The sequence below is a fragment of the Lissotriton helveticus genome, chromosome 5_1 (assembly GCF_964261635.1).
Source record: "Lissotriton helveticus chromosome 5_1, aLisHel1.1, whole genome shotgun sequence".
Classification (NCBI taxonomy): Eukaryota; Metazoa; Chordata; class Amphibia; order Caudata; family Salamandridae; genus Lissotriton; species Lissotriton helveticus.
In genome coordinates this window covers 1252986142-1253010126 of record NC_136065.1, presented here as the reverse complement: position 1 = coordinate 1253010126, position 23985 = coordinate 1252986142, and the positions used below count along the sequence as shown (strand labels likewise).

General features: G+C 42.2%; 1 protein-coding gene across 2 annotated transcripts in view; it reads right to left on the bottom strand.

Annotated features, from left to right (window-relative positions):
• Window positions 1-23985, bottom strand: part of ABRAXAS2 (abraxas 2, BRISC complex subunit) — a 291880-nt gene that overhangs the window by 247441 nt on the left and 20454 nt on the right. For both annotated transcript variants that reach the window (XM_078644029.1, XM_078644030.1), the window contains exon 2: window positions 23113-23203. In XM_078644029.1, coding sequence (XP_078500155.1) covers window positions 23113-23203 — 91 coding nt within the window. The remainder of the gene's footprint in view (window positions 1-23112; window positions 23204-23985) is intronic.

The window sequence follows — 23985 nt, the reverse complement described above, 5'->3', positions numbered from 1 at the left end:
GGACAGGGGATTGCTAGGCAATCCCAAAGTGCTCTATCAGAGGGTAGTGTAATCGAGAAGCATTAGGCCTAACACAGAGGAGCGCAATACATTTGAAAATACATACAATGATTAATAAATGACATCAAGACTCAAATAGATCTACACTAACTTATAAAAATAACAAGTATCTTGATATATGTTCAGGCATCAGAAAAATTCAGGTAGTATCTTATAAATATCAATTCTTTTCAATACAAAATGTGGTCCCAGTGCAATTGTTGAGTTCTGCAATGTTATCCTATGGAAGGAAGAACAAGTTGGAGTTAAGATGAGTGGTTGGCAAGGTCCAAAGCAGCGCCAATAGTACACCACCAAAGGCACGAGGGCCGCCGGGTGCAGAGTGCAAAACAGCGCCGTGAGCCTAATAGGTTTCAATGGGGATCGGCCACTGTAAAAAGAGGCTGCAGGTTCAGGATAGGAAGTCGGGTGAACCAACAAGGGGGGGGCGTTGGGGGGAGTTCAAAGCTTGCAATGCTCGGGGACGTAGGGACACCTGGGTTTCTCTTCCCCACAGAGTGGGGGCGATGGATGTGGAGGTGTCTTTAGGTGTTGAGTTTCTCTTACCAGGAGCCGTTGCAGTCAAGGGGGCCTGCATGCAGTGGCTGCAGGTAACGTCGGGGGTCCTTGAGGGATGAAACCACAATGGTCTTGAGTTCTGGATGGCTGGGGAACCTGGTTAGCACCGGCGGCCCACTTCAACTCAGGCCAGAGGCGACTGGTTTAGTGGTGACAGCAAGTGTTGGGTTTTGGCGGATATGGAGGCCTCAGAGTCTTTTCTTTTGGAGTTTCTGCAGGATGCATGAAACACTTCTGCTCGCTGTTCTTTTGGAGGTCTTGGTCTTTATTGAAGACAAGAAGTCCTCCCAGTGTTTGGAGGCACCTAGCTGCAGGACAAACCTTTTTTCGAGCAGGTTAAACAGAGAACGGTAGACAGGACAGCAGGCATGGTGCAAAGGCAGGTATTCTCTTCAATCTTCTTCAGCTTTTCATGTCCTTCGTAGGTCATCAGAATCTGCTTCTATTTGTTTATATTGCTTCCCTGGAAAACCTATCATCAACGGGATCATATTTTAAGCGAAATCTCAGTAATATATATTTGTGGTGTGTGAGAGAAAGTGCCATTTTTCTTGCATTGGTATGCCCCCACTTTTTGCTGAACTGCTGATGTGCTTTGACTGAGTGTGCCCTGGGCTCCTGCCAAACAGGTACCCAGGGCCTGTGTTCCTTCCCTAAAACTGTTGAAACTAAACCCCAATTGGCATCTCTGGCCACCTATCAGCCCCTAGTAAATGGTACCCTAGGTACCCAGGGCATGGTGACCAGAGAATACCCCTAAGGGCTGCAGCACTTATTGTGCCACACTTGGGGGCCCTGTACCCTGACACCCACACACTGCCTTTGCAGGCTGGGTGTCTAGGTACTGAACTAAACAAAGAGTCGACATGGCACATATCCCTGTGTGCCATGCCCACAAGACCCACTGCCCTGGCATACCTCAGTCACCCCTCTAGCTGGGTGCCCTATGCTAGTGATGTGGGCACAGGTGCATGAGCCCTGTGCCCCTACAGTACCCAGGGCCAATCCTGGGCACTGCAAGTACAGTGATGCCATTAAGAGTATATGGTGCTGGGAAGTTGTCATTACGAACTCCACAGCACCATAATGGCTCCACTGAAGACTGACAAGTTTGATATCAAACTTCTCAGCACATTAAATCCCACACTTGCATCAGTGTGGGTTTAATGTAAAATGCACTAGAGGGCATCTTAGAGATGCCCCCTGAAATCCTAACCTACAATCCACTTCTGGTCTGAGAGGCTGCCTATGCTGCCACACAGCAGACATGTTGCTGGACCCCTGGGTGGAGAGCCCCCGCTCTCCTGGGTCTGCAACAATGCACATCCTGGGCGAGGGGCTAGGTCTCCTCCCCCAGAATGGGCAGGGGGAAGCTTCAAAGGCCTGCCGCCCTTATGAGCTTCTCCAGACCACTTGCTGTACTCAGCAACTGGCCCCCACCAGTTCTGCCCCCACTTTGGCGGGAAGACTGGCAGGAAACCCTACGTCAGGGAGGGGGTGTGCCAGCCTGTGCCAACCCCACCCCTCAGGTGGGAGAGGTGAGGTGAAGCATGACCCCGGGCTCGGGCCATCTTAAAGATGGGGAGCTCTGCCCAATCACAGTTAGGCTCCTGCCCCCCTCCCACAGGAGAGGAGCAGGCTAGGGGGTGTACCCACCCCAGGACAGGGACCTATAGGTCCCTGCCCTTGCCCTACCTTTAACGTCCCTAAATTCAGTATTTTGGGGCACCCTGAACCTTTCTTCCTCAGATCCCGATAAGAAAAGAAGAAAGATCAAGAAGAAAAAGACCCGCCGTGCAGCTGCTAACAGGACAACACCAACTGACTTGGCCCCCGCCCTACCGATCCTAGAACCTGCTCCTGCTTAATCCTGGCGACTCCTGCGGACAGCAACCTTGGACAACCCAGAGGACCTGCCTGCCTTGACCCTCTTACAGACTGGGACTCCCCTGAGCAATGGCACCAGCCAGGAACCGCGAATCCAGCCCACTCTGCATCCACCAAGCCCGGCCCGTGCCCGAGTAATCCAAGACCACAAGGACGTCCACTCGGCGACTGGGACCCGAAGTCCAGTGCCCAAAGACCCTGCTCAACGACCCAGACGATGCCTGCAGGCTCAGACCCCGGGACACCCCCCACCCCAACCGCGACCAGCTGAGGGTAAGCATTCCTGATGCCAAAAGACACCACTGCACCCGGCGCCCCACGGTCCCCTGTGCCTTCCATTGGGGGACCTACCTCTTCTCCAGGATCCCAACTTACCTCTCGAAGTGGTGGCCACACCTGAAGAATCTCCGTCCCCGAGCCTGCATCCTTTGTTCCCTTTTTACCTTTCCCATTGGCTAACATTGAGCGGCCGACGGCTCAAAAGCACCCTGCACCCAGCCGCCCAAGTGCCGCTGGAGGTGCCACTACTACCCTACTCTACTTCCCCACTTGCCCATAGTAAGTGACCAGGAGCTCAGCTCCCACAGCCGCGTGACCTGCTTGCTTGCAGCCACCAACCGAAGGCCCCCTACCCTTCATTGGATTGCATTGGGCCTACTCTCTCTGCCCCCGGCTGCCCCTGTGCCGCTGAAGGTGTAACTACTGTACCTTCCCGACCCTGGGAGAGCCCGGAGTCTAAGCCCAGAACCTTAACTTCACCAGCGAGTACTCACCTGGAAATCGATAACTCACTTTCCTGCCATTGGATAACATTGACTGGCTTGACTCGAAAAATCTTCTAAGTATGAAGTATTGAAACTCTAAAATATTCCTATAAAATCAGTCGAGTAACGAATTTCGAATTACTCACCTGGAGTCAGGAGAGGAGCCAGTACTGTACCTCTCAGCCCAGTACTGAACCGCAAAAGTAATTAGAACTATACTTACCCATAACCTGAATTTTCTTCCATAGGGAACCACCGACTGCTTTTCTCTGAAATTTCTTCTGTCTACTTTTGAAAATTGCAAATATTCCTTAAAAATCGTACCAACAACTAAAACGTAAATATTTCCTTGTCTTAGGTAGAGACCCCAGTACTGAACCTAGGAGTCCAGTCCTGGATTACAAAAGTAACAAGAACCTACTTTACCTGTGACTTTAATTTCCTTCCATAGGATTACATTGCTAGTTTTTCATTGAAAAGTTTTTAAGTGTCAACTTGTAAAATACCTTTATATTCTTTAAAAATCATTGCAATAACCAAAACGTTTTTACTAAACTGTTTTCAGCTTAGACCCCAGGACTGAATCTAGGATCCAGTCATGAAGTAATCAACTGCATTTATGTAGAAAAACCCATTGAGCTCAATGTTAAATTGTGTTTAGAATTGTGTTGCCTACTGCAACCCCTGTACCTGTTGTGTTTACAAAGTTAATTGCATTTCTGCAAAGCAATTATCTGAGAACACTCATATTGAGAAAAGTATATTTTGATACCTGTTGGTTCCACAAATTAAACTATATTTTTTGATTTAAAACAATTGGCCTGGAGTTCAGTCCTTGAGTGTGTGAAACCTTTTGCTGACTGTGTTAAACAAATGCTTTATTTACACTGTCCTCTGGTACTGCTTTACTGCTCTACCAAGCTACCACTTTGGAGAGTAAGGTCAGCCCTGACTTTAACTTCTGTAATACCTCTGGGGGTTGTGGTCTCTATACACACTGTACCTTACTTTGGTCCAGTATATATAGAGCCACTTTCTCACAGTGTGAGAATGTGACATCAGCCAGATACAAAAATCTTCCCTCCATCAGTGCAGGTGTTAATTCATACAGAAGAGCCGTCTGGGTGTGGGAGTTTTTTTTCCTTTCTCAGATATTGAGCCCTCAAAATGAATATCTCAGCCAGTTTTTATTAGACATGGACTTACAAGTAGAAGGGTCTTTGAAAAGGCGGCTTAAACCAATAGCAGATAATTCCGACTCCACATACTGTAGCCACTTAACCCTACTACTAGTCAAAAAGTTTATTATGTTTTGGCTCTCGATGAGGGCCACATAAAAATAAAACACACAATTATACAACATTAATTACAAATAAATCACAAAACAAGACAGAAAGGAAACACTACTTATCTACTGGTCAAGCGATCATCAAATATCTCCCTGTACATCATTAATAAATATCTAAAAACCCTTTAAAAAAATTAAAAATTCTGGAACAAAACATTTCATTTGGTGGACAGTAAAGTGCATGGAAGAACATTTTTACATTTAAAATTCCTAGTTGTAGACAAATTGGTTTTAACCATTTATAGCGCAATGGGCGCAATGCGGGACAAATAAATAAGACGTGATTACGATCCTGTACAGCATTATTACAGAGATTACATATTGGCGATACCCCATACCATTTTGCTAAAAGGAGATTTAATGGAAGCAAGTCATGTCTTAAAAGGTACCATAACCTACGGACTCTATGAGGAATATTCCAGATGAGGTATTGTTGGGCCAGCTTTGGGATATATGTTTTTACCAGTGATTCCCTTTCTTTTTGTCTAGGTTGGGCAAGTATATCCAATTTATAACAGAGTTCCCAAGATGCACATTTTAATTTAGACTTTAGCTCAGAAGGTGAGAGTAGGAATAAAGTGCTTTCATCCAGTTCTAACAAAAATACTGCTTTTCTAAAGTTTTTTACTAACAAAGAGAACTCGTTAAAATTGCCCAAGAGTTCCTTTTTAATGGCTTCTCGTAAGGAACCCGGTTTACCTCTGGCCAGACAGGCTACCCATCTTACGAGGGCTACCAACCCCTGTACCCAACAACTTCGGAGTCCGAATTCCAGCCTGCATGAAGATGCAGAGCATGCTGTATTAAAGGAAGAGATTTTTCTTAAAACCTTTCCTTCCATTTTTTGCAGAAATCCCCATTGTTTCAATTCCACTAATTCAATTCCATATAGTAGAGTTGCAGGAATTTTTGCTCTAAATACATCCAGAAAAAGTGAGAAATGTCTCTTCCCTGTAGCATTGTACAAGGAACATAACCCCATGCCATGGGCCGACGCTTTACGTGAATTGTGTTCAATATGGGGATTCTCACTAAGGTTTGCTGAGATTATTTTGCCTAAGAAGGTATAGGTTTTAACCACCTCTAATTTTTGTCCACCTATAGCCCAACTATAACTTCCAGACCTACATTTTTTCTTACCAAAAATGCACATGATTTTACTTTTCGATATATTGATTTTCATGTAATGTGCTTCAGCAAATTGATTCAATGCATGTAGACGATTAGATAAACCTTCGGGGTTAAATCTAAAACCAGTATGTCATCCGCATACATTAGGACCGATATGGATGACCCTCCAATTGTCGGGGCTAGTCCCTCACAAGCTGCAATGGAAGATGGTAGGTCTGCCGTATATAGAGAAAACAATATAGGGGCCAGTATACACCCTTGTTTCAAACCATTCTGAGAAGGGATAGATTGAGAAAGACCCCTTTCTCCGCCTTGTAGCACTTTACACCACGTGTTCGTGTGAAGAGACCTAACTAATTCAAGTAAGTACACTGGCATACCCAATGCAGCCAGCTTTCTCCACAGCGTTGGACGGTCCACCTTGTCAAACACTGTGGAGAAATCTATAAATGCTGCGTATATGCCACCACCTCGAACACGTACATACTTGTCCACAATCACCTGTAATAATGTCAAATTATCTAGAGTTCCATGCTCTTTGCGAAATCCCGTTTGTTCCAAGGGTAAAATACCATTTAATTCTGCCCAATCTGTTATTAGCATTAAAAGACATTTAGCGAAAATTTTTCCTATTGAGTCCAATAAAGCTATTAGACGATAGTTAATAGGCTTATCCCGATCACCCTTTTTAAATATGGGGATTAATATACTTCCCCTCCAAGAGTCGGGGACTGTTCTTGATATAAAGCATGCTTGAAACACTGGGAGAAGAATCCTACTCCAGGTGGTGACGTCTTGCTTAATTATTGACATGGGCAGTTCATCCGGACCCATTGCTCCGGAAGAGCGCATACTCTTTATCACGGTAGCTATGGATATCTCGGTAGGGAGTTCTATTTTATGCTCTCTATTTGGGGCTGGATCCCATTTATCCCTCACTGTACCGTTGGGTGCATATAAGCTAGTTACAAATAGTATCCAGACATCTTCCTCAATAGAGATAGGGATGGGGGTTGTTATTGATCCACATCCTTTCCCTATTATGGACCAGAAATCTCTAGAGTTGTTAAAAGTCGAAGCCTCTCTTAGCCTAATCCAGAGAGAATCTTCTTTTTCTCTTTTTAACTTAGATCTCAATCTGACCCTCCTTCTTTTTAATAAGGCTAACTTACGCTCATTTTCCCTAGATCTATTAAGGTACTGTTGCCTCACAAGTTTATTTATCTCCTTATTTAAAATTAATAATATGGTAGGAGAGAAGTGTAACTTTTTAGAATTTCCAGTTCTCTTAGCTATCTTGGTAAGTTTCTTTATAAAATTTTCGAGATGTAAAAATTCCATACCTTGCCATTCATCTAATTCTAGTAAAGTTTGGGCAAGAATATTTTGTACATCCTTCATACAGATAGGGTCCCAGAAACATCTTCCAGACTTACATTTAATAGACATTCCTCTGTTCACTAAGGACCAAGAATTAGTTTCTGGAGGAATTATTGAGACAGTTATGTCAATCATTTTATGGTCGCTCAAAGAGGAGTGAGAGATCACCATATCTCGGACACAAGAGAACGTATCGTAGTCCGTGATTGCATAATCCAAAATAGATTCACCCCTAAATGATCCATGTGTAAAGTTAGCGGGAGTGTCAGAAGGCATCCTACCGTTTACAATAAGCCCCTCTAAGTGGCTGAGTTCCTCAAGCAGTATCTTTCCTCTTTTATTAGTTTTTATTTTAGTAGGAAAGAGTGCTTGTGGTATATTATATGCTTCTTCCTTAGGTTTGTTTCTAAACATGTCTAGACTTAAGTTAGACACTTTGCTATTTAAGTCACCCACGAGTAAAATATAGGGGGGGTGATCGAGCTCTAATATTTGTTTAACATAAGAAAACATTCGCTTTAGAACAGTATTAAAAATATCTTCAGGTGGGATATATGCATTTAAAATTATAAATGAAGACAGTCTACCCACTGACGCTAGATTATTAATAGTTATTGATTGGAAAAGATTACTAGTGTCCGTGTAATGGGAGAATTGCCATTGTAAGGTATTAGATAACAAACAGGCAATTCCACCTTTTGCATGACCTTTTTTAGAAGGAGTAGCGGGGGCCTCCAGGACAAAATAATCTTTCCCTCCATATAGGAGATTTTTACACCATGTTTCCTGAATACATAGCACATCTGCCTTTAAAGAGAGTAAAAAATCAAGTTTCTCTGGGCAATTATGCAGGCCTGCAGCATTCCAAGAGACAATTTTAAATGACTGTTAAAGATGTTGAAATAGTCGTGGGTTGTTCGTTGTATTATTTGATAGAACTCCTGGCAACCAATTCCACATCTGATTGTCTTCTATTAGAGAAGTATCAATGTTGTCCGGTAGAGGGAGTACCTGAGAAACCGTTCGTTTACCTCTAGAGACCCAGATTTTTAGATCTTTACTACAAGTGGATGGGTCTTCCTGCCTAGAACCCAAATTTGTAATTCTTTCTCTAGAGGGAATACACTGTCCATTATTAACAATAGGTAACATCAATCCCTCTACGTTGAAAAACTTCCGCTTGTTGGAATACAAGATTAGCAATTATTTTAGAGTAGAATTTTACCCTTGTTCGTTGCCCATTTACAGATCTTATTGGTGAGACCAAATCAATATCATTTGACAAAATTAGTTTTAAGCTTTCTATTTCTTTAAAGCAGTTAAGCAACCAAGATCTGTTGAATTTTAGATCTAAATCAAATAAGGGAAGAAAATCCAATGTCAAAGTATCCACACATAAAATAGGTGTTTTCACTGGCTGAATAATTGAACTCCTAGCTACATCAGGTTGGGGCCGAAAAGTAGGTGCAGATGGATTAAGTACCTTTGTTACTATAGGCATGTTTCTTATATCTTCAACAACTGATGCTAGGGGTTCTAGTACATTTACCACAGAGCATGGAACTACCCCATTCATGGTACCTTCAGCAGGGGTACCTTCCAATACATTGTTAGTGATACAACCCACTACCTCTTTGGCAGGAGTATCCAATATTGAACTTTCTGCACTTTCTATAACATCAGGCACTTCAGATATTATGTGTTTTTGGAAAATAATTTGCCTCTGTCTTTTCTTTTTGTATTTACGAAGCAACTTCCTATTTTTCCCTTTAGTTTTTACTTTTGCTGTTTTATTAGTCGTCAAAGTTCCTTCAGGTTCTTTTTTTTCCTGGATAAAGATGGGAAAAAGATCATTTCCGGCCGTGTGTAATACCTCTACCAAACTTTCTTCCTTCACGGTAGGTTCTAAATCTTTTCTCTGTTTTAAGGAAGATAGGGTAGGGGTCTCGGAGGGCTCATGAATATCAACCTTTATAGTCATCCCCAACGGTGCATTTTTATCCAAAGAATTAGTGTTATCTACGACTTTTTGGACAACAAATTCAGTAGGAGGAATAGTCACATTCTCTGCGTTTTTAGCCAGCAGTGCCTTCAATATCTCGGTAACTGAAGTCAAAATGCAGTCGGAGCTCACTGCAAATCTACCAAGTAAAAGTAATATAGAAGACAGTATTTGTTCAAGTGCTATCAGAGACTCAGAGATCGGTTTTTCATTTTTTGGATAGCCGGATGGAGTAAAAGAGCAGATCCCCGATAGATTAAGTTGTGGAGATTTCAAATCACTCTGCATTGAAAGGATGTCATTAGATTTGAAGGAAGGAGTGCTACTATATAGCAGCAGTCCTGATGGCGTTGCTCCATTAGGAGTTTTACTGTGCTCAGGTTGAGTCAAAATTCTCTTGTCCATATAGCGACCACAGAGTTCAAGATCGATACTGGACGAAATAGATACTTCTCCTATATCCTCCTCCGCATTTTCTATTCCCTTAGAAGTATTGTGCTGAAGTACTTTCAAATTTGTTAACATGGGATCAGAGTCGACTCCTTTTGATGTATATGCTGAAAGGATTACATCGTTAGACTGAGTCAGAGAAGGCTTATTTGTTTCCATCGTTGGATCAAGATTAAGATCTTTCACCACATTGGATTGCAGTTGCGATTGTGTTCTTATTTCAACATCAGTTGTTATAGGGACTTCTATGGGTTTATTGGCAGTTTTTTCCCAAATTTGCAGCAACTGCATCTGACCTTTCAGTTGTACGCTATTTTCATATTTGTTTCTCAGGGGATTGGATCTTGTTTTTATACATGACCTCCCCCCTAGGACTCTCCCAGAACGTAATTTCTTTGCAGTCATGATGACAGAAGAGAATCTAGCCCTACAGCAGGTTTATAAGTCCAGAATATGAACAAACAGTCAGTAAAAAATGAATCCACAGGGAGAGAAGATAAACGCTCGTACAGGCGAATGGCGTATTTCCTCGCAGAATATCAATCTGTGTATTTTATACGAGCGTACAACAAAAACTAAAACAAAAAAGTAGAAAATACCGGGGCCCAGCCCGGCCTACCTCGGCCACTGAGGGCCACAGAGGGCCCGCCCTTTGCCCGGGCTTAGCCCCGGGCGCTCCCGCGCGCTGACGCGGGGATGACGCGCTGTTATGCGCCGCCTGGCGCGAATTCTGCGGCGTCTTCCGCTGCAGGGCAGGCCGGGATACGTAGTCCTGTGGTCCCCTCCACTCGGCGGCCGCTTCAGGTTGGTAAGTGCGGCTGCGGGAGGGGGACCAAGACCAACAGGCTCCGGGCTCCAGAAAAGAGGATTAGCAGCGTATGCGAGGTAGGCACTCGCTCTCTGAGGTTCAAACGGCGTCCCTACTATAATTGTCCGACTTTAAAATGAGTGTTATCAAATTTTGTGTGAGGGGGACTGTCACCCTGCGCCAGATAGAGTGCCACAGTAGGAGTGGTGCCATTTTAATTGTGTCAATGATGTATGGTAAAGCCAGTTCCATGTGTAAAACAGTAGGAGTATGACTGTGGGACGGACGTAAAGGACTTGAAAACATTGTTATCTATGGTCTGCAGAGTATCATATGGAGCCCCATCCCCCAGATCGCTGCACCATATACTGCTGCCGCCTTAGTTTTGGCACGATAAATCTTTTTCATTGGGATCAGAGGTTTGACTCCCAGCCTTTTAGTGAATGTTTTCAGTGCCATAAGGTTTCTCTTCTGCATGGCCAATGCTCTTCCCTCTAATAATTTAGACCATGATTGATTTATATAAAAAAGGACTCCTAAATAGGGGAACGAGTCCACCACCTCAATCTTACCGGAGTCCACAAAAAAGAATGAGGTCTGTCGTGTCCCCCCTCAACCCCCCGGCAATGATAATAAAAGATTTGATCTGGTTGACCTTTAAATCTAATGATGCCATAAAAGTTGCATACGTAGATATAAGATACTGGTGGCCCCCTCTCAGTTCTCGCCATCAATACGGCGTTGTCCACATAAGCTAACATTGGTAACAGCTGATGGTTGGCGAGCAAGGAGACGCCCAAGGCTGCGCCCTCAAGATGTTTTCACACACCAGGACTTTACAGAGGGTGCTAAAGGTTTTGCCAATTGGGGGTACAATTTTTCAGTTTTGGGAAAGAGCTCTGGCACTGGGTACCTGCTAAGAAGAACCCCAGTGCACTTTCAGCCGAAATCACATCATTTAATAGACAAAAAGTAGGGGTGACAATGTCAAAAGGAGGCACTTTCCTACAAGGGCGCATAAAAGCTGCAGTGTTTTTTTAAGCCTTTTTGGTGAAGAGGTTAGCACACATCAGTTATTACTTCTTCAAACTCGAAGACCACAAACTTGCTTTTATAATATACCCCAAGTAGCTAAAAAGGATCGGGAGGCTAGGTTACCAGGAATTTTGGAGAAAGGGGCAATAAAGAAGTGAAGGGACAATCCCACGACCAAAGATTCCACCAGATGACAAGTTATTACCTTGAACGATCTATGTCCTGTTCATTTCGTCTTCCCACTTATCAAAGTTCTGGCATTATCATGCAATAAGCTCTGGTGGCAGAGAGAATAATTTAATCAACACTGGAACAGAAAGATGGTGAAAGAGTTGATTGAGAATCCCTAAATATGTATTATGTATTTTTTGGGAAATCAAGAGTCTGGCAAGACAGCTAAAGCTGCCTTTGGGCCAGACCATAAAATGACGTGATAGCAAGAAGAGCGTTCAAAGCATTGGTAAGCAACATAGAAAAGACCCATCCCCCAAGACATATTTAATTAACCTTCGGATGCATCAGGAGATTTGTACTGAAGGACCTGGGAGTTTGAATCTGGATACAATGGGCAAATTGCTTTCTAACAAAAAGAGGGCTCTATTTGTAAAAGACGTTGTGAAATTTACCTTATAGGAAATAAAAATAACCAAGGAAAGCCAAAAGGGCAGAAATATGGGATGGGATCATAAATTAGGGCCTGACTAAATACAGGCTGCTAAATGTTGAACAAATTAGAGCGAGTCACTCAATAAGAAGGACGTCCTAGCAAAAATAAGAGAAGAATGATGTCCCTACGGAATGTAGATTGCAAAAAAAAAAAAAACAATCAGGCTCAGGCCAGGTGTACTCAAGGTTAGCAAAGACACCAGCATCTGTTAAGGTCAGAATTAAGAAGGTGTAGTTAAGAATGCAGCCAATTTAACGTAACCCTTTATGGACATACTTGTCACCAGCTTGACATACAGGCAAGTGTCACCAGCTTAGGCAAAAACAAGGGAAGGAATCCGTTCTTTCAACCGATACATATAGGTTGAAGAAAGTGAGGAATGTTAGAAAAGGATGGAATGAGAAACTGTTTCAAAATCGTCTGAAAGACTTAACACCAGTGCAGCCAAGCCACCTTGACCAGGGTCAGGTCAATCATTAAGCCTGGACCAGGAGTACCTCTGGGGAAAGCTGGTGTCTAAATATAGCGAGTCTGCTTAATAAGTGTATTGTCTTCTAAAAACAAAGTCCTTTCCTCAAAACATTTCCCTTATTGAGATTTTAAAAGTAAGTAGAGAAATAAGCCTAAAACGTTCTTTGATTGCTGGATTCAAAGTAGGCACTTTATTTTTTAAGAACCAAGCAAATGGAACTTTTGCAGTGCAATAAGGATTTATTATAGAAGATCAAACGGTTAAGTACAATCCTGTTAATCATCCTCCTCTTAATGAGAACCTTAAACAAAGGGGTCAATGTTTAGCCAGATTTAATGGCCCAAATTGTCGTTATAATGTCATTCTGTGAAGTCAGAGAAATAGTCAATAAAAAGTCGGTAGGAGTCTCCTTTTCAGGCGCAATCACCACAGAGGGGGAATTACAAAAGACGGGGACACACTGAAAAGCCTTGAGGATGTCAGTATTGATGTTCCTGAAATAACTTGAAAGATTAAAGTGTAGATTGTGCGATGATAGGATTACATTTGCACACTGAGTGGAACTAGGCACACTACCACAATGCAAAAAACATCCCCGATTTTGTCAGGGTGTTAATGAGATTTGGATAGTATGATGCTCTGGTCATTTTCAGGTCAAGCCTGGGCAGCTCTGTGAGGCATGCTGTATTAGAGTGCCCACTCTCCGCCCAAATGTTTGAGTGGCTTGTGTCTTTGTAAATGCTGGCCTCTGATTCGGTAATCAGCTTGTTAGTCCCTCCTTAGTACTGCCTGGATTTTTTTGTAACAACCCATGAGGACTAGCCCTTTTACTGGGTTTACACTGTCTGTGCTATTTAGTATGCAAGTACTATTTATTTAGTGAGTTTGTCTTACTGCAGGCACGATGTGCTTTGCAGCAACATTCAGGGCAGCATGCACGCTTCCACTTTCCAAGCAGCTGGGACAATGGCGGCAGATTCTTTGGAATGCCATTGGTCTCACATTTAGGTGATTCTGAGCTATTGGCATTGTAAATGACAATAGGTTAAACTCGTGCAAATGCGACACATATTGCTTTACAAATATATATTGGGTGGAGTGTTTCCAAGTGCTCCGTGCAGCGCTTGCACTTAATAGAGGTCACGCCCCTTTCTTTAGCTCCAGCTCGTCTAAAGAAAGGGTTCTGGCCTCTATTAGGTGCAAGTGCGGCATGGGGCGCTTGGAAACATACAATATTTACAATGCAATAGGCCTCATATTTGCAAGAATTTAAGGTATTTACACATTTACAGTGCCAATAGCTCAAAGTCTTGTAAACAGGGCAGCTTTGCGATTAACTTTATTTGTGGAATTATATGTTATATACCAGTGGCCATCTAGATTTTTATTATTAGTTTTAGGATGTACCAGTTCTAGGGAAAACCAGGGAGCTAGAAGCTTCAATCTCAAAGGTGCAATCCGCTTAATTGGAGCCACTGCATCAAGAGTCTCTGTGATCCAGTTGGAAGAGGAACCAGTATTCCTATTAATGTTCTCATCAATATGTGGTAGAGTGTTATCAAGAACAGGAACCCTATTAGAGAAGGGAATTGTAGGCAGTTCTCTTCCCTCTATCAGAGCAGTTTTCACTCAAACAGCCTTATTAAGTGTGGGAAGTTTAATTAAAAAAAAAAGGGAATAGCTAAATGATCAGTTCTTGGTAACATCAAGGGCTAATGGACATTAACAGAATCCATAATAGAGAAACCAAATGTCCTGCATAGTATATAGGTCTCATAGCATGTTGATGCAGAGAAATATATAAATGAAGCAAACAGGCCCCATCAGAAAAGTAAGAGGCATCTGCCCCAGTATTAAAATCAGCTAAAATAAGAAGATTGTTGAACAGAAAACAAAGATGTTCATAAAGGATAATAAAAATTGATCAATGGGATTGGAAAGGTAATATATCAACAGGATTTAAAAAAAAAAAAAAGTAGAACTGGTAATGTTAATTAAAAACACTACAGCCAAAGAAATTGCAGGAAGGGGTAGACAAGAGATCACAAGTGATAATGTACTCATCAATGCTAGATCTCCACCTCGATTATCAGATATTCCAAATGGCTGATTTTACCTTTTTCAGAAACTGGACCTGAGCTCTCTTCAAGCCAGAACTCAGTTACACATAAACCACTCAGGCTATTACCAAGTATCAGGATGAGACTTTGTTCATTGTGTCTGAGAAGAGTCTTTGCAGGGAGTAATATACACGTGAGAGAGACAGAAGATTGTTCCCAACCAGAGCAATCCATTGTGCAAGGGCTTCACAGACCTATAATATGCATTCTCTTGTTTAAAAATGGACAACTAGCTGAAATTGGGTGGTGATACAGACTCTGCACCTGATCGGAGCGCAGAAGTGAACAGATTGGGCTTGCTTTGGGCACGCTGAAGCAAGACTACATGAAAAGACTCTACCAGTGCAACAGAGGAAAACTTCTGGCAACTCAATTAGTTGCCATGTTTTACTGCTCAGATACATGTGCAACCAGAGTCCGGCATTTAGCGATGGGGCGACCCACTGTGGAAAGGCACACTGAAACCTCCAGTTAAGTCCTTTCTATGGAAAGGCCACACAGGACGAAGACTGTGCTGCCACCTGCTGGAGGCGAGTGAGCCCAGAACGGTATGCTGTCAGGACACTGGGTCTACCCACCAGTGCATGCTGTGCACCAGTCATTGTCTTTTTTTTCTTTTTTCTTTTTTTTTTTTTTTTCTCTGGGGAGTGTCATGTGCCTATAAGCCCTCCGGGTCTTGCCGTGTGCCCATATAAACCTGTTACATATAGTCTCTATACCATTAAACCAACTGGCTTCAAACAACAAAGGTACCGCCCTGAACACATACAAAAATTTGGGTAAAATCATCATTTTGATGATGTTTGTACAACCAACTAATGTCAGGTGTAGATTGTTCATTTTTTCCAGATCTTTTTTCATTTGTGCTATCAAGGGATCCATGTTCTTTTCCACAATCTTACCTATTTCTGCTGTTATTTGTACCCCTAGATAAGTTGCCATATCCGTCACTCTAGCATCATTACAAATTACCCATTGATTTTTAACTATCTGAGTTTTAGTGATGTTCAAACTGTATCCTGAAAACTGACCAAACCTCTCAGCTTCAACTTCAATTGCCCTAATGGCAACTGTAGGTTCTGCGGTCAGGATGGCGACGTCATCCGCATAAGCTAATGATTTAAGTCTACAACCATTGAGAACTAACGGTGGTATCTGCTGATTACTTTCCAACTTTCGTATATAGGGGTCAAGATATAGAGCAAAAAGCAGGGGAGAGGAGGGACAGCCCTGCCTTGTGCCTCTCTGGATATTAACTGCTGCCGAGTAACCTCTATTGACTCTTATCTTAGCCGTCGGGTTGATATATAAAGTCTGCAGAGCCTTTATAAATCCTGGTCCTATCCCTTGCCACCTCAAAGCATCCCATAAATATCTCCATGAGACCCTATCGAATGCTTTTTCGGCATCGAGAAACACCGCTGCCATTGGGTCTTCCAGGATGCTTGCTACATCAAATGCCGTGATTACTTGCCTAGTGTGTTGGGTTGTTCCCTTACCTGTAATAAATCCATGCTGGGAAGAAATAACCAAGGATTCAATTATCCTAGATAGCCTTTTTGCCAAGATTTTGGAGAAAACCTTAACATCCGCGTTCATTAAAGTAATGGGTCGATAGGAGCCCGGAACATCTACGGGTTTGCCCTTTTTTGGAACAACAATAATATCTGCGCCTCCCCAGGATTGTGGAACAGACTCACCCATTTGCGCTAGCAACATCACATTAAACATTTCTGCTAGTAAGGAGGGTTGGAAGACTTTATAAAATTCTATCGGAATCTGGTCCGGACCAGCAGCCTTCCCGGACGGCAACTCCCTCAAAGCCTCAGCCAGTTCATCCACCTTAAATTTCTCTTCCAGCTCTTTTCTGTCTGCCTCTGCCAGTACCGAAGGCTCCATCTCCCTCAAATATGCCCCTATGTCCTCCTCTCTTTCATACACATCTGATATATAAAGCTCCGTGTAAAACTGTCTGAAAACCTCTCTAATCTGTTCAGCATCCTTAACCTTAACTCCCTGACCGTTTTTGATCTCTTTAATATCAGCCATCCCATCTCTTTGCCTAGCTCGCACAGCCAATATGTGACCAACTCTTTCGCTAAGTTCATACGCCTTCTCTTTATTGGCTACATACTTCTCAACGGTCTTTTTTGCCATCCCATCCATAACCTCTGCTTTGAGGGCGACTATCTTCAATAATATCTGTTCAATTGGAGAATGTGTGTGTATAGCCCTCATAAGTTCTTCCTCTGCATCTCTAATTAGTTTGTTATCTCTCTCCGCTTTTTCCTTCTCCCTTCTTTGAGCACTGACAACATAACTCAAAGTTTCTCCTCTTATTCCGGCTTTAAAAGCATCCCACACAGTCCCTGATGTAGAAGTACCTCTATTGATCTCCCAAAATTCCTTAATCCATTCACTCATTCTCTCCCTATAAGTTTGATCCTGGAGGAGCATTCTGTCAAAAGTCCATTGCCTCAGTTCTTTAATTCTCCTTTGCCCAAGTATTGCAGTTAACACTAACGGGCTGTGATCTGATATGATCCTTGGTTCTCTTACTATCCTTGCACTATCTATCAGACCTCTCGTGATTAAAAAATAGTCCAGCCTGACCAGTGTTTGATGAGGAGCTGAGAAGAAAGTACTCCCATCCAAGTTCGGATGGCAATTTAACCATGGATCTTCTAACGAGTTATTCCTTGCCATATCTGCTAAAGCTCTGTAAGTTCTTCTTTTTCTCCCCATATATTTCCTATCAGGATCTAAAAAAACTACTATCTGCATCATGAATATTCAGATCACCACATAAGATTATGGGCTCCGGCCATTGCGCAAGTTCCGTGTCTAGAAATTGAAAAATATCTGGATCATCTCCAGTAGAACCATAGACCGAAACAAGCGTAAAAGTTTCTCCCCTAAACACTAGTTCTGCCATAACCCATCTGCCCCATTGATCCTCCAGTTTCCTCTTAACCAGTGTATCCTGTCTCTTGCCCAGAATCACCACCCCTCTCGTCTTTGTATTCTGATTGGTTTTTGCTAAAACATTGAAGCCCCGTTGATCCAATAAATAAGCCTTGGTACCCTCAATGTGTGTTTCCTGAAGGCACACTAAATCAGGTTTTAGCGATTTTAACAAAGAAGCAGTTTTTAACCTCTTATTTAACTCATTAAGTCCGCAAATGTTTATTGAAACTATTCTACAGGTCATTATAATTCATAGTTTTTCCTACTTCTTGTATACACCTATACCAGGAACATTTAGTGATTTTCCTTGTTTTCTTCCCCATATTCTTTCTTGGTCTTCTATTGCATACCTTACTCCATGCATCTTTTTTAACTCTTTTACCTTCACCATGTTTGTGCCCAAAACCAGCATGTTTGTCTCCCCCCCCACCACCCTCCCCTCACCCCCCCTTACCCCCCTCCCTTCAAGAACCCCCCCCCTTGCTACAGGCAAATAGGCCAATCCTGGCCTATGTGTAGCCCCTGTAGTCTGCAGAATCGCTACTCTCTCCTATCCTGTCCTGTTCTCACCTCTGACCGGCAATGCTAAATACATTTGCTTAAAATTACCATCTTACGGGGTCTTTGGTGAGGATCTTACAGGGGACCTCGGTGGAGTTCTGGTTCTGGTTCTACTATCCTTTCTTTTGTCAAGTTCCGTGATTTCTGCTAAGTATTCCGCTGCTTTTATCTCAGACGTAAACATTCTGGTATAACCTTTCCTGATTACTTTCAACCTTGATGGGAACAACAAATAAGCTTCCGCTCCTTGTTTTTGGAAGGGCCCTATCATCTGCCTTAACTTCCACCTTCTTTCCACGGTAACGTGGCAGAAGTCTGGCCTAGAGAAACAAGTATTACCGTCAACTGTCTTTCTTGAATCAGGCCTAGCCTTATCAATTATTTCCTGCCTTGCTAAAAAATTACCTAGTCATTTTCAATCCTAAAGAAAGTGACAGGTAAGGAAGTCACAATTAAGCTTTGCCTGTCGTATTTTCAGAACCAATTACAATGCAAAGCAAGTTCTACGAGTTAAAAAAAAAAAAGTATTAACTTATAGAGATCACCAAGGGCAGCCAAAATATGCTCAGTCATGCATTTATTTGGATCAAAAATAAAGATTTGTATTTGCTCATAAAAAGTGAACAGTGCTAATGCAAAGATATTGACGGGCAAAGAGGTGTGGGTGGGTGAAAATATTGTCTGGACTTACAATAAAATATTTATTTTACTATTCGTGCAAATCAATGTTTGAAACTGTTCTTGAAGTAGCAGTTGCTTTAAGAGGACACTCAGACTTCATTAATAAGTAACACCCAGCAGTTCCTTCAAGAGATCCCATAATATGAACAGAGAGTAAACTCAAAAGCGAAGACAAGTTTTACAACATAACTGGGATGCATGGAATAAAATTGGCAGTTATAAATGTAGACCTGTACATGTTGGCTTGGTCCTGCTGAGTGCAACATTATACGTTTTACACAAACTATTTCAACCTGGCAGATAGAACAGCAGTAATACCACGGCGTTCCAGTGCTCACATGCAACACAAACTCATGAATTGCTCACGAATAATATTTAAAATAGAGTCAGTTAAATGGAGATATGCGCATCTTTATAAAACTATGCATTTTCTATAATGTTGGGGTCTCCTTAGGTTCAATGTGCACGAAAATAGTTTGGGATAAAACCACAGCTTGTGATGCATAATTTGATTTTAATTACATGCCATGTTGCTAAATTTGCTTTTCCGTGCGGAATAATTTGAATTCCCTTTGCCACATAAGTTTATCCACTCTGACTGATAATTTGGTCCTTCACTGCCACACAATTCCAGTAATTCATTTTATTGTTTGATCATTTAAAATCTTACAATATACAATTACAAAACTACTTTTAGATTACTTTTTTATTGTCTGGACTTGGTTCTCCTTTTTGCTACCTAGCCTTAGTCTGGCACGAACAACTCAGAGTCAGGTCTGGGCCTTTATTTACCAACACCTACAGCAGCGAATGAAGGCCATCAGATGTTGATGCAGAGGTGTGTACCGTCAGGATAAGATTCTCAGACAGACAAAAGACTAGCACGTGAAAAAGTTATAGATTTGGAAGATCTGTTGTCTTCAGTAGTGGGAGATGGGTAAGGGTGACCACTAAAATCGAGTGAGAGTACAAACAAAAAAAACAAAAAGGTACTGAAAATATACTAGTGCATACAGAATCCCCGGTCTCATTAAAAGAGGCGTATCCTGAGGTTCTTGATGCATCATTTGCATCGGTTACACAATCAATCCATATGTGTGAATCTGGTTCTTATTCCCAAATGTCAGTGAAGGAGATTATAATTGTGTAGGACTGGGCTGTAAGAGTTTCACTTACTGCCGTTACTGCTTTGATGCTTTGGGTGTCCAGGTGCATGTAAGCATAAGCCTGGTGCTTGTAAATTGTTCTTTATGGAACTGGCCTGGCAGCACAATAAAGTTAGCTATCGCTCATGTGTAACAGCCCCATGTCCAGGTTGTGTCACGATGAAAATATAACGAATAGTAAACCAGCACGTTGAGTGTGCCTCCACAGCTAGGCAGACAATGTGAGGTCTTTTGGTTACATGGTCTTTAAAATCATGTATTGAAAGGAGAGAAGCAGCATTCTAGTGTCCTTTGCTTGGCAAAAGGGGAGTGGTAGCAAAGAGACACCACGGTGTTGGACTCACCTTAAGCAAGGAATGGGAGAAATACAGAGACCTGGTGGAAGCCCACTTCAGAATCAAAGGAAGCTCTTGAAAAATCGAATTCACTAGTATGCGTTGTAAAGTACTACTATATTGTCCAAATCACATTATGCCTTTCTAGCCAACCGCAAACGTTTTTTTTCTGGGAATTTGGGAAATGGAATTGAGGGTCGGGGGAGACTGGAGGACTAAGTGGGGTGTGAACTATTTACATACAAAACGAGGCAGGGAAAGAAAATTTACCAAACTTAAAGCATTACATTTTTGAAATTACATTGTCTAGATAATACCTTGTTGTATAGGGTTAAGCGGATTTTCATAACTCAACTTTCATGAGCTGCACACGAGAGCCGCCAACAACCAGCACTTGGCAGTGATTAACAAGTACACCTAACAGACAGATCTGCTCCCTGTAGCAAACGTGAATTTAGGTCTCAGACAGCTCGAACAGGGAGGTTAAGAGGTCTAGTGCTTTGCGGTCTGCAGTATTATCAGCAACTGACAACAATCTTTGCAAAGCATCGGCTAGACCTTTTATTGAGCCAGAGCAGATTTAGAGTGATGGGGGACAGAACTCACTCTTCAGGAGCTCCACTTGAATGGCTGCACAAATCCTAAAGAACGAACAAATGCTATTCAAAGAGCTCATGAAGGAGGAGAACTTTGACACAAAGCAGTATTGTTACATTAGTGATAAAATGGAGATCAGCCAGATCATCAACGAAATGTGATAAGCAAGAATAAGAAGGTTTAATCAAATGTAGGTTTTTGGGCTAGGAGACCGATTTCTTTGCAAAAATGCACCACAAGTTAGAATCTTTGTCAAGCAATGTCCTGGAACAGTGGTGTTCAGGAAGACCAAGCAGCCTTTGATTGACTAGAACCTTACAATTGGCCTGAACTTTACATTGAGAAAGGATTTAATTTAAGTTGTGAAACACGATTGTGGTGCTGGTGCATGTTCCTGTTATTAAAGCTACAATTATGAGATGGCATTATTATACCCAAGAGGTGCATCATCTAAAAGCTCAAGTTGATATTAATAAAACCATTTTCTTTATGTAGTAAGTTACATCACTACCATTGACTTTTTAAAGTACATTACCATACAGGAATTACTAACGCCCAATTTAATGACTGTTATTGTACTTACCTCACATGGATGGAAGGTTGTGTTGCCCTCTGCAGGATCTAAACGTATTACCTGCACATCATTGCTAATGTCAGTGACAAATGTTTAGCTCCCTGAGCTATCTTGCCAATTGGGATTTTATTTACGCAAAGAGAGAAGTGCAAGACAACATTGTAAACTACGGATTTGTTGACGGAACACTTTGAAAAAAGTGTGCCTTCAAAATGCGGTTGGTCTACTTTGGGGTATTCCACAGCAAGTGACTAAAAGGTGGAGGTATAAAGTAAAAAAGGCCTGAGACCGGCTCACAGGTCAAGCTTAAGTGGACTTTTGCTTTGCCAGGCATCTATCCACATCCAAGAGAATCACAAAGAAAGGTAAGACAGTGTGGTATCTCCCAGACTTCCGATATGGAACTAAGCCAGAAAGAAATTAACCTAATATATAATGGGCATGTAGCTCATAACTGGTCCCTCACATGTCTTTGGTGCCTTAAGAGAAAGCAAACAGCCAAATTAAACCAGGGCATCATAGCTTACCCTGGGGGAGAATAAAATGATCTACCTTTGGACTCTCTGTTGAAATAGGCACAAAGAAGGCAACTGTAAGTATTGCCACTGTCCTCATTATTCAATGTAAGCAGTAGACTGCTGCTTGTAATATCATGTTGGGTTGTTAGAAACTGTTGCATACAAGGGCCAACATACAAGTGGCAAATACCAATAATGTGACTGAAGTCCACAATGAAAAAGGCAAATAGTCAGATGCTGGGTTCGCAAATGGGCAAGAGCCACTGATGCGGCGAGATATAGATGGCCTGAAATAAGGAGGTCCCCTGAGACATCTGTGCGGGAAGTAGCCAATTACCATTGTAGTCAATTGGCTCTTGAGCAATGCCTTCTCAATAATGAGAGTGAGGCTCTAGCAGCAGTACAGAGTGACACATGTGGTGCACTTTTTCTCACTGTGACACTTTAAATCCTCAGGACATGTCCGTGATGCTAACTGAAAGATTGTTTAAATCCTTGCTCGTGACAGAAGCAATGCCTGGCCATTTTGAACGTCTGCTATGCTGCACGTAAGAATGGGAACCTGCATATAGGTCTTTGCTGCACTACGTGCATCCACTGCAGGGCTGTACAAAGTAGTGCTGTTCAAGCGTGCACTGAAGGGCTCCACTCAGGTGCTGTACTTCATGTAGATTCTCAAAGACTTTGTTCGTGCGCTTTAGAAGTTTATGTAACATAACGTAACAAAGGATGATAAACTATTTGAGGTGCTGTTTGCGCTGATTCTGCAAGGTACGTTTCCCATGAGGACAAAGAAGGTCCGAACATCACAGCATGACTCACCAAGTGTTGAAAGCTGAAATGGCAGGACTATGTATAGGAAGGCCATATGCTTCACAAGCAGAGTGAGGGGCTTGAATAAGGAAAGGGCTTTACTACAGATGCGGACTTACAGGACCAACAGCGGTAGTGATGCATTGTCCGAGACACTTATTTCAACCCTCCAGAGTGGGTTTTTTTTTTTTTTCTAATTGGCTGAGAACTCTTCTTACCGATTACTTGCAGCAGTTCTGTGTTGCCGATATGTGAATCGCTGATGTTGAATGTCTCTTCCTGCCTCACCTCGCCAAGTAGGAACCCTTCCTGCAAAAGAGGAGCAGAAACATCCATTACTAAAGTAGCGCACAACAGATGGGGGTGAGAGAATCAAGGCACGGGAGGCAGAAGAACAGCAAGGCAACACAAACAGCAAGAGAGCAACTTTACACCGAAAGCAACAAGGCTGAGCAAGTGTAAAACAAATGTCAATGAGCCAAGCAACGCCCTGATACTGGCAAATTGTTTAAATTAGAATCACTTGGTCATAAATGTTTATGGTTTAGTTAATTAAAACATTAACAATATTTCACATACATAAAAAAAGCAGTAAAATGTCTTTAAAGTTATAAAACAGGATTTCTCCTTATAGGCTTTGCGTTCGCAATAGTTCTGATTAATGATGTTCCTGTGCTTCTAATGAAGTTGGTAACCTATACAATAAAATTCCTACTAAATCATAACATTTCCACATTCTATAGTACAGTTGAGTTTCGATTTTCAAGCCTTATTGTACAGTTGAAAAAGTTATCCGCTTACATATCCTGCACATTAAAATTTCTTACTAATTCATAATTTCCACATTCTACTTTATAATTTTTTTCAAAGCCTGATCATAAAGATTGAGACAGTTTACAGTTCATTTGAAGATCTGACGAGTCTAGTCCTGCTGCTCTGCATGTCCTTATTCCTTTGCTGTTTTTCTTAAAGTGACTTGTGCTGTATAAAGTTTGGAGCATGTGCAAATTAGATTAATAAAGTCCTCTTCATGTCTGCCGCTGAGTCGGTATGTTGTCGGCCCTTTGTGGAACCAGGTTGGCTGGTCCGCA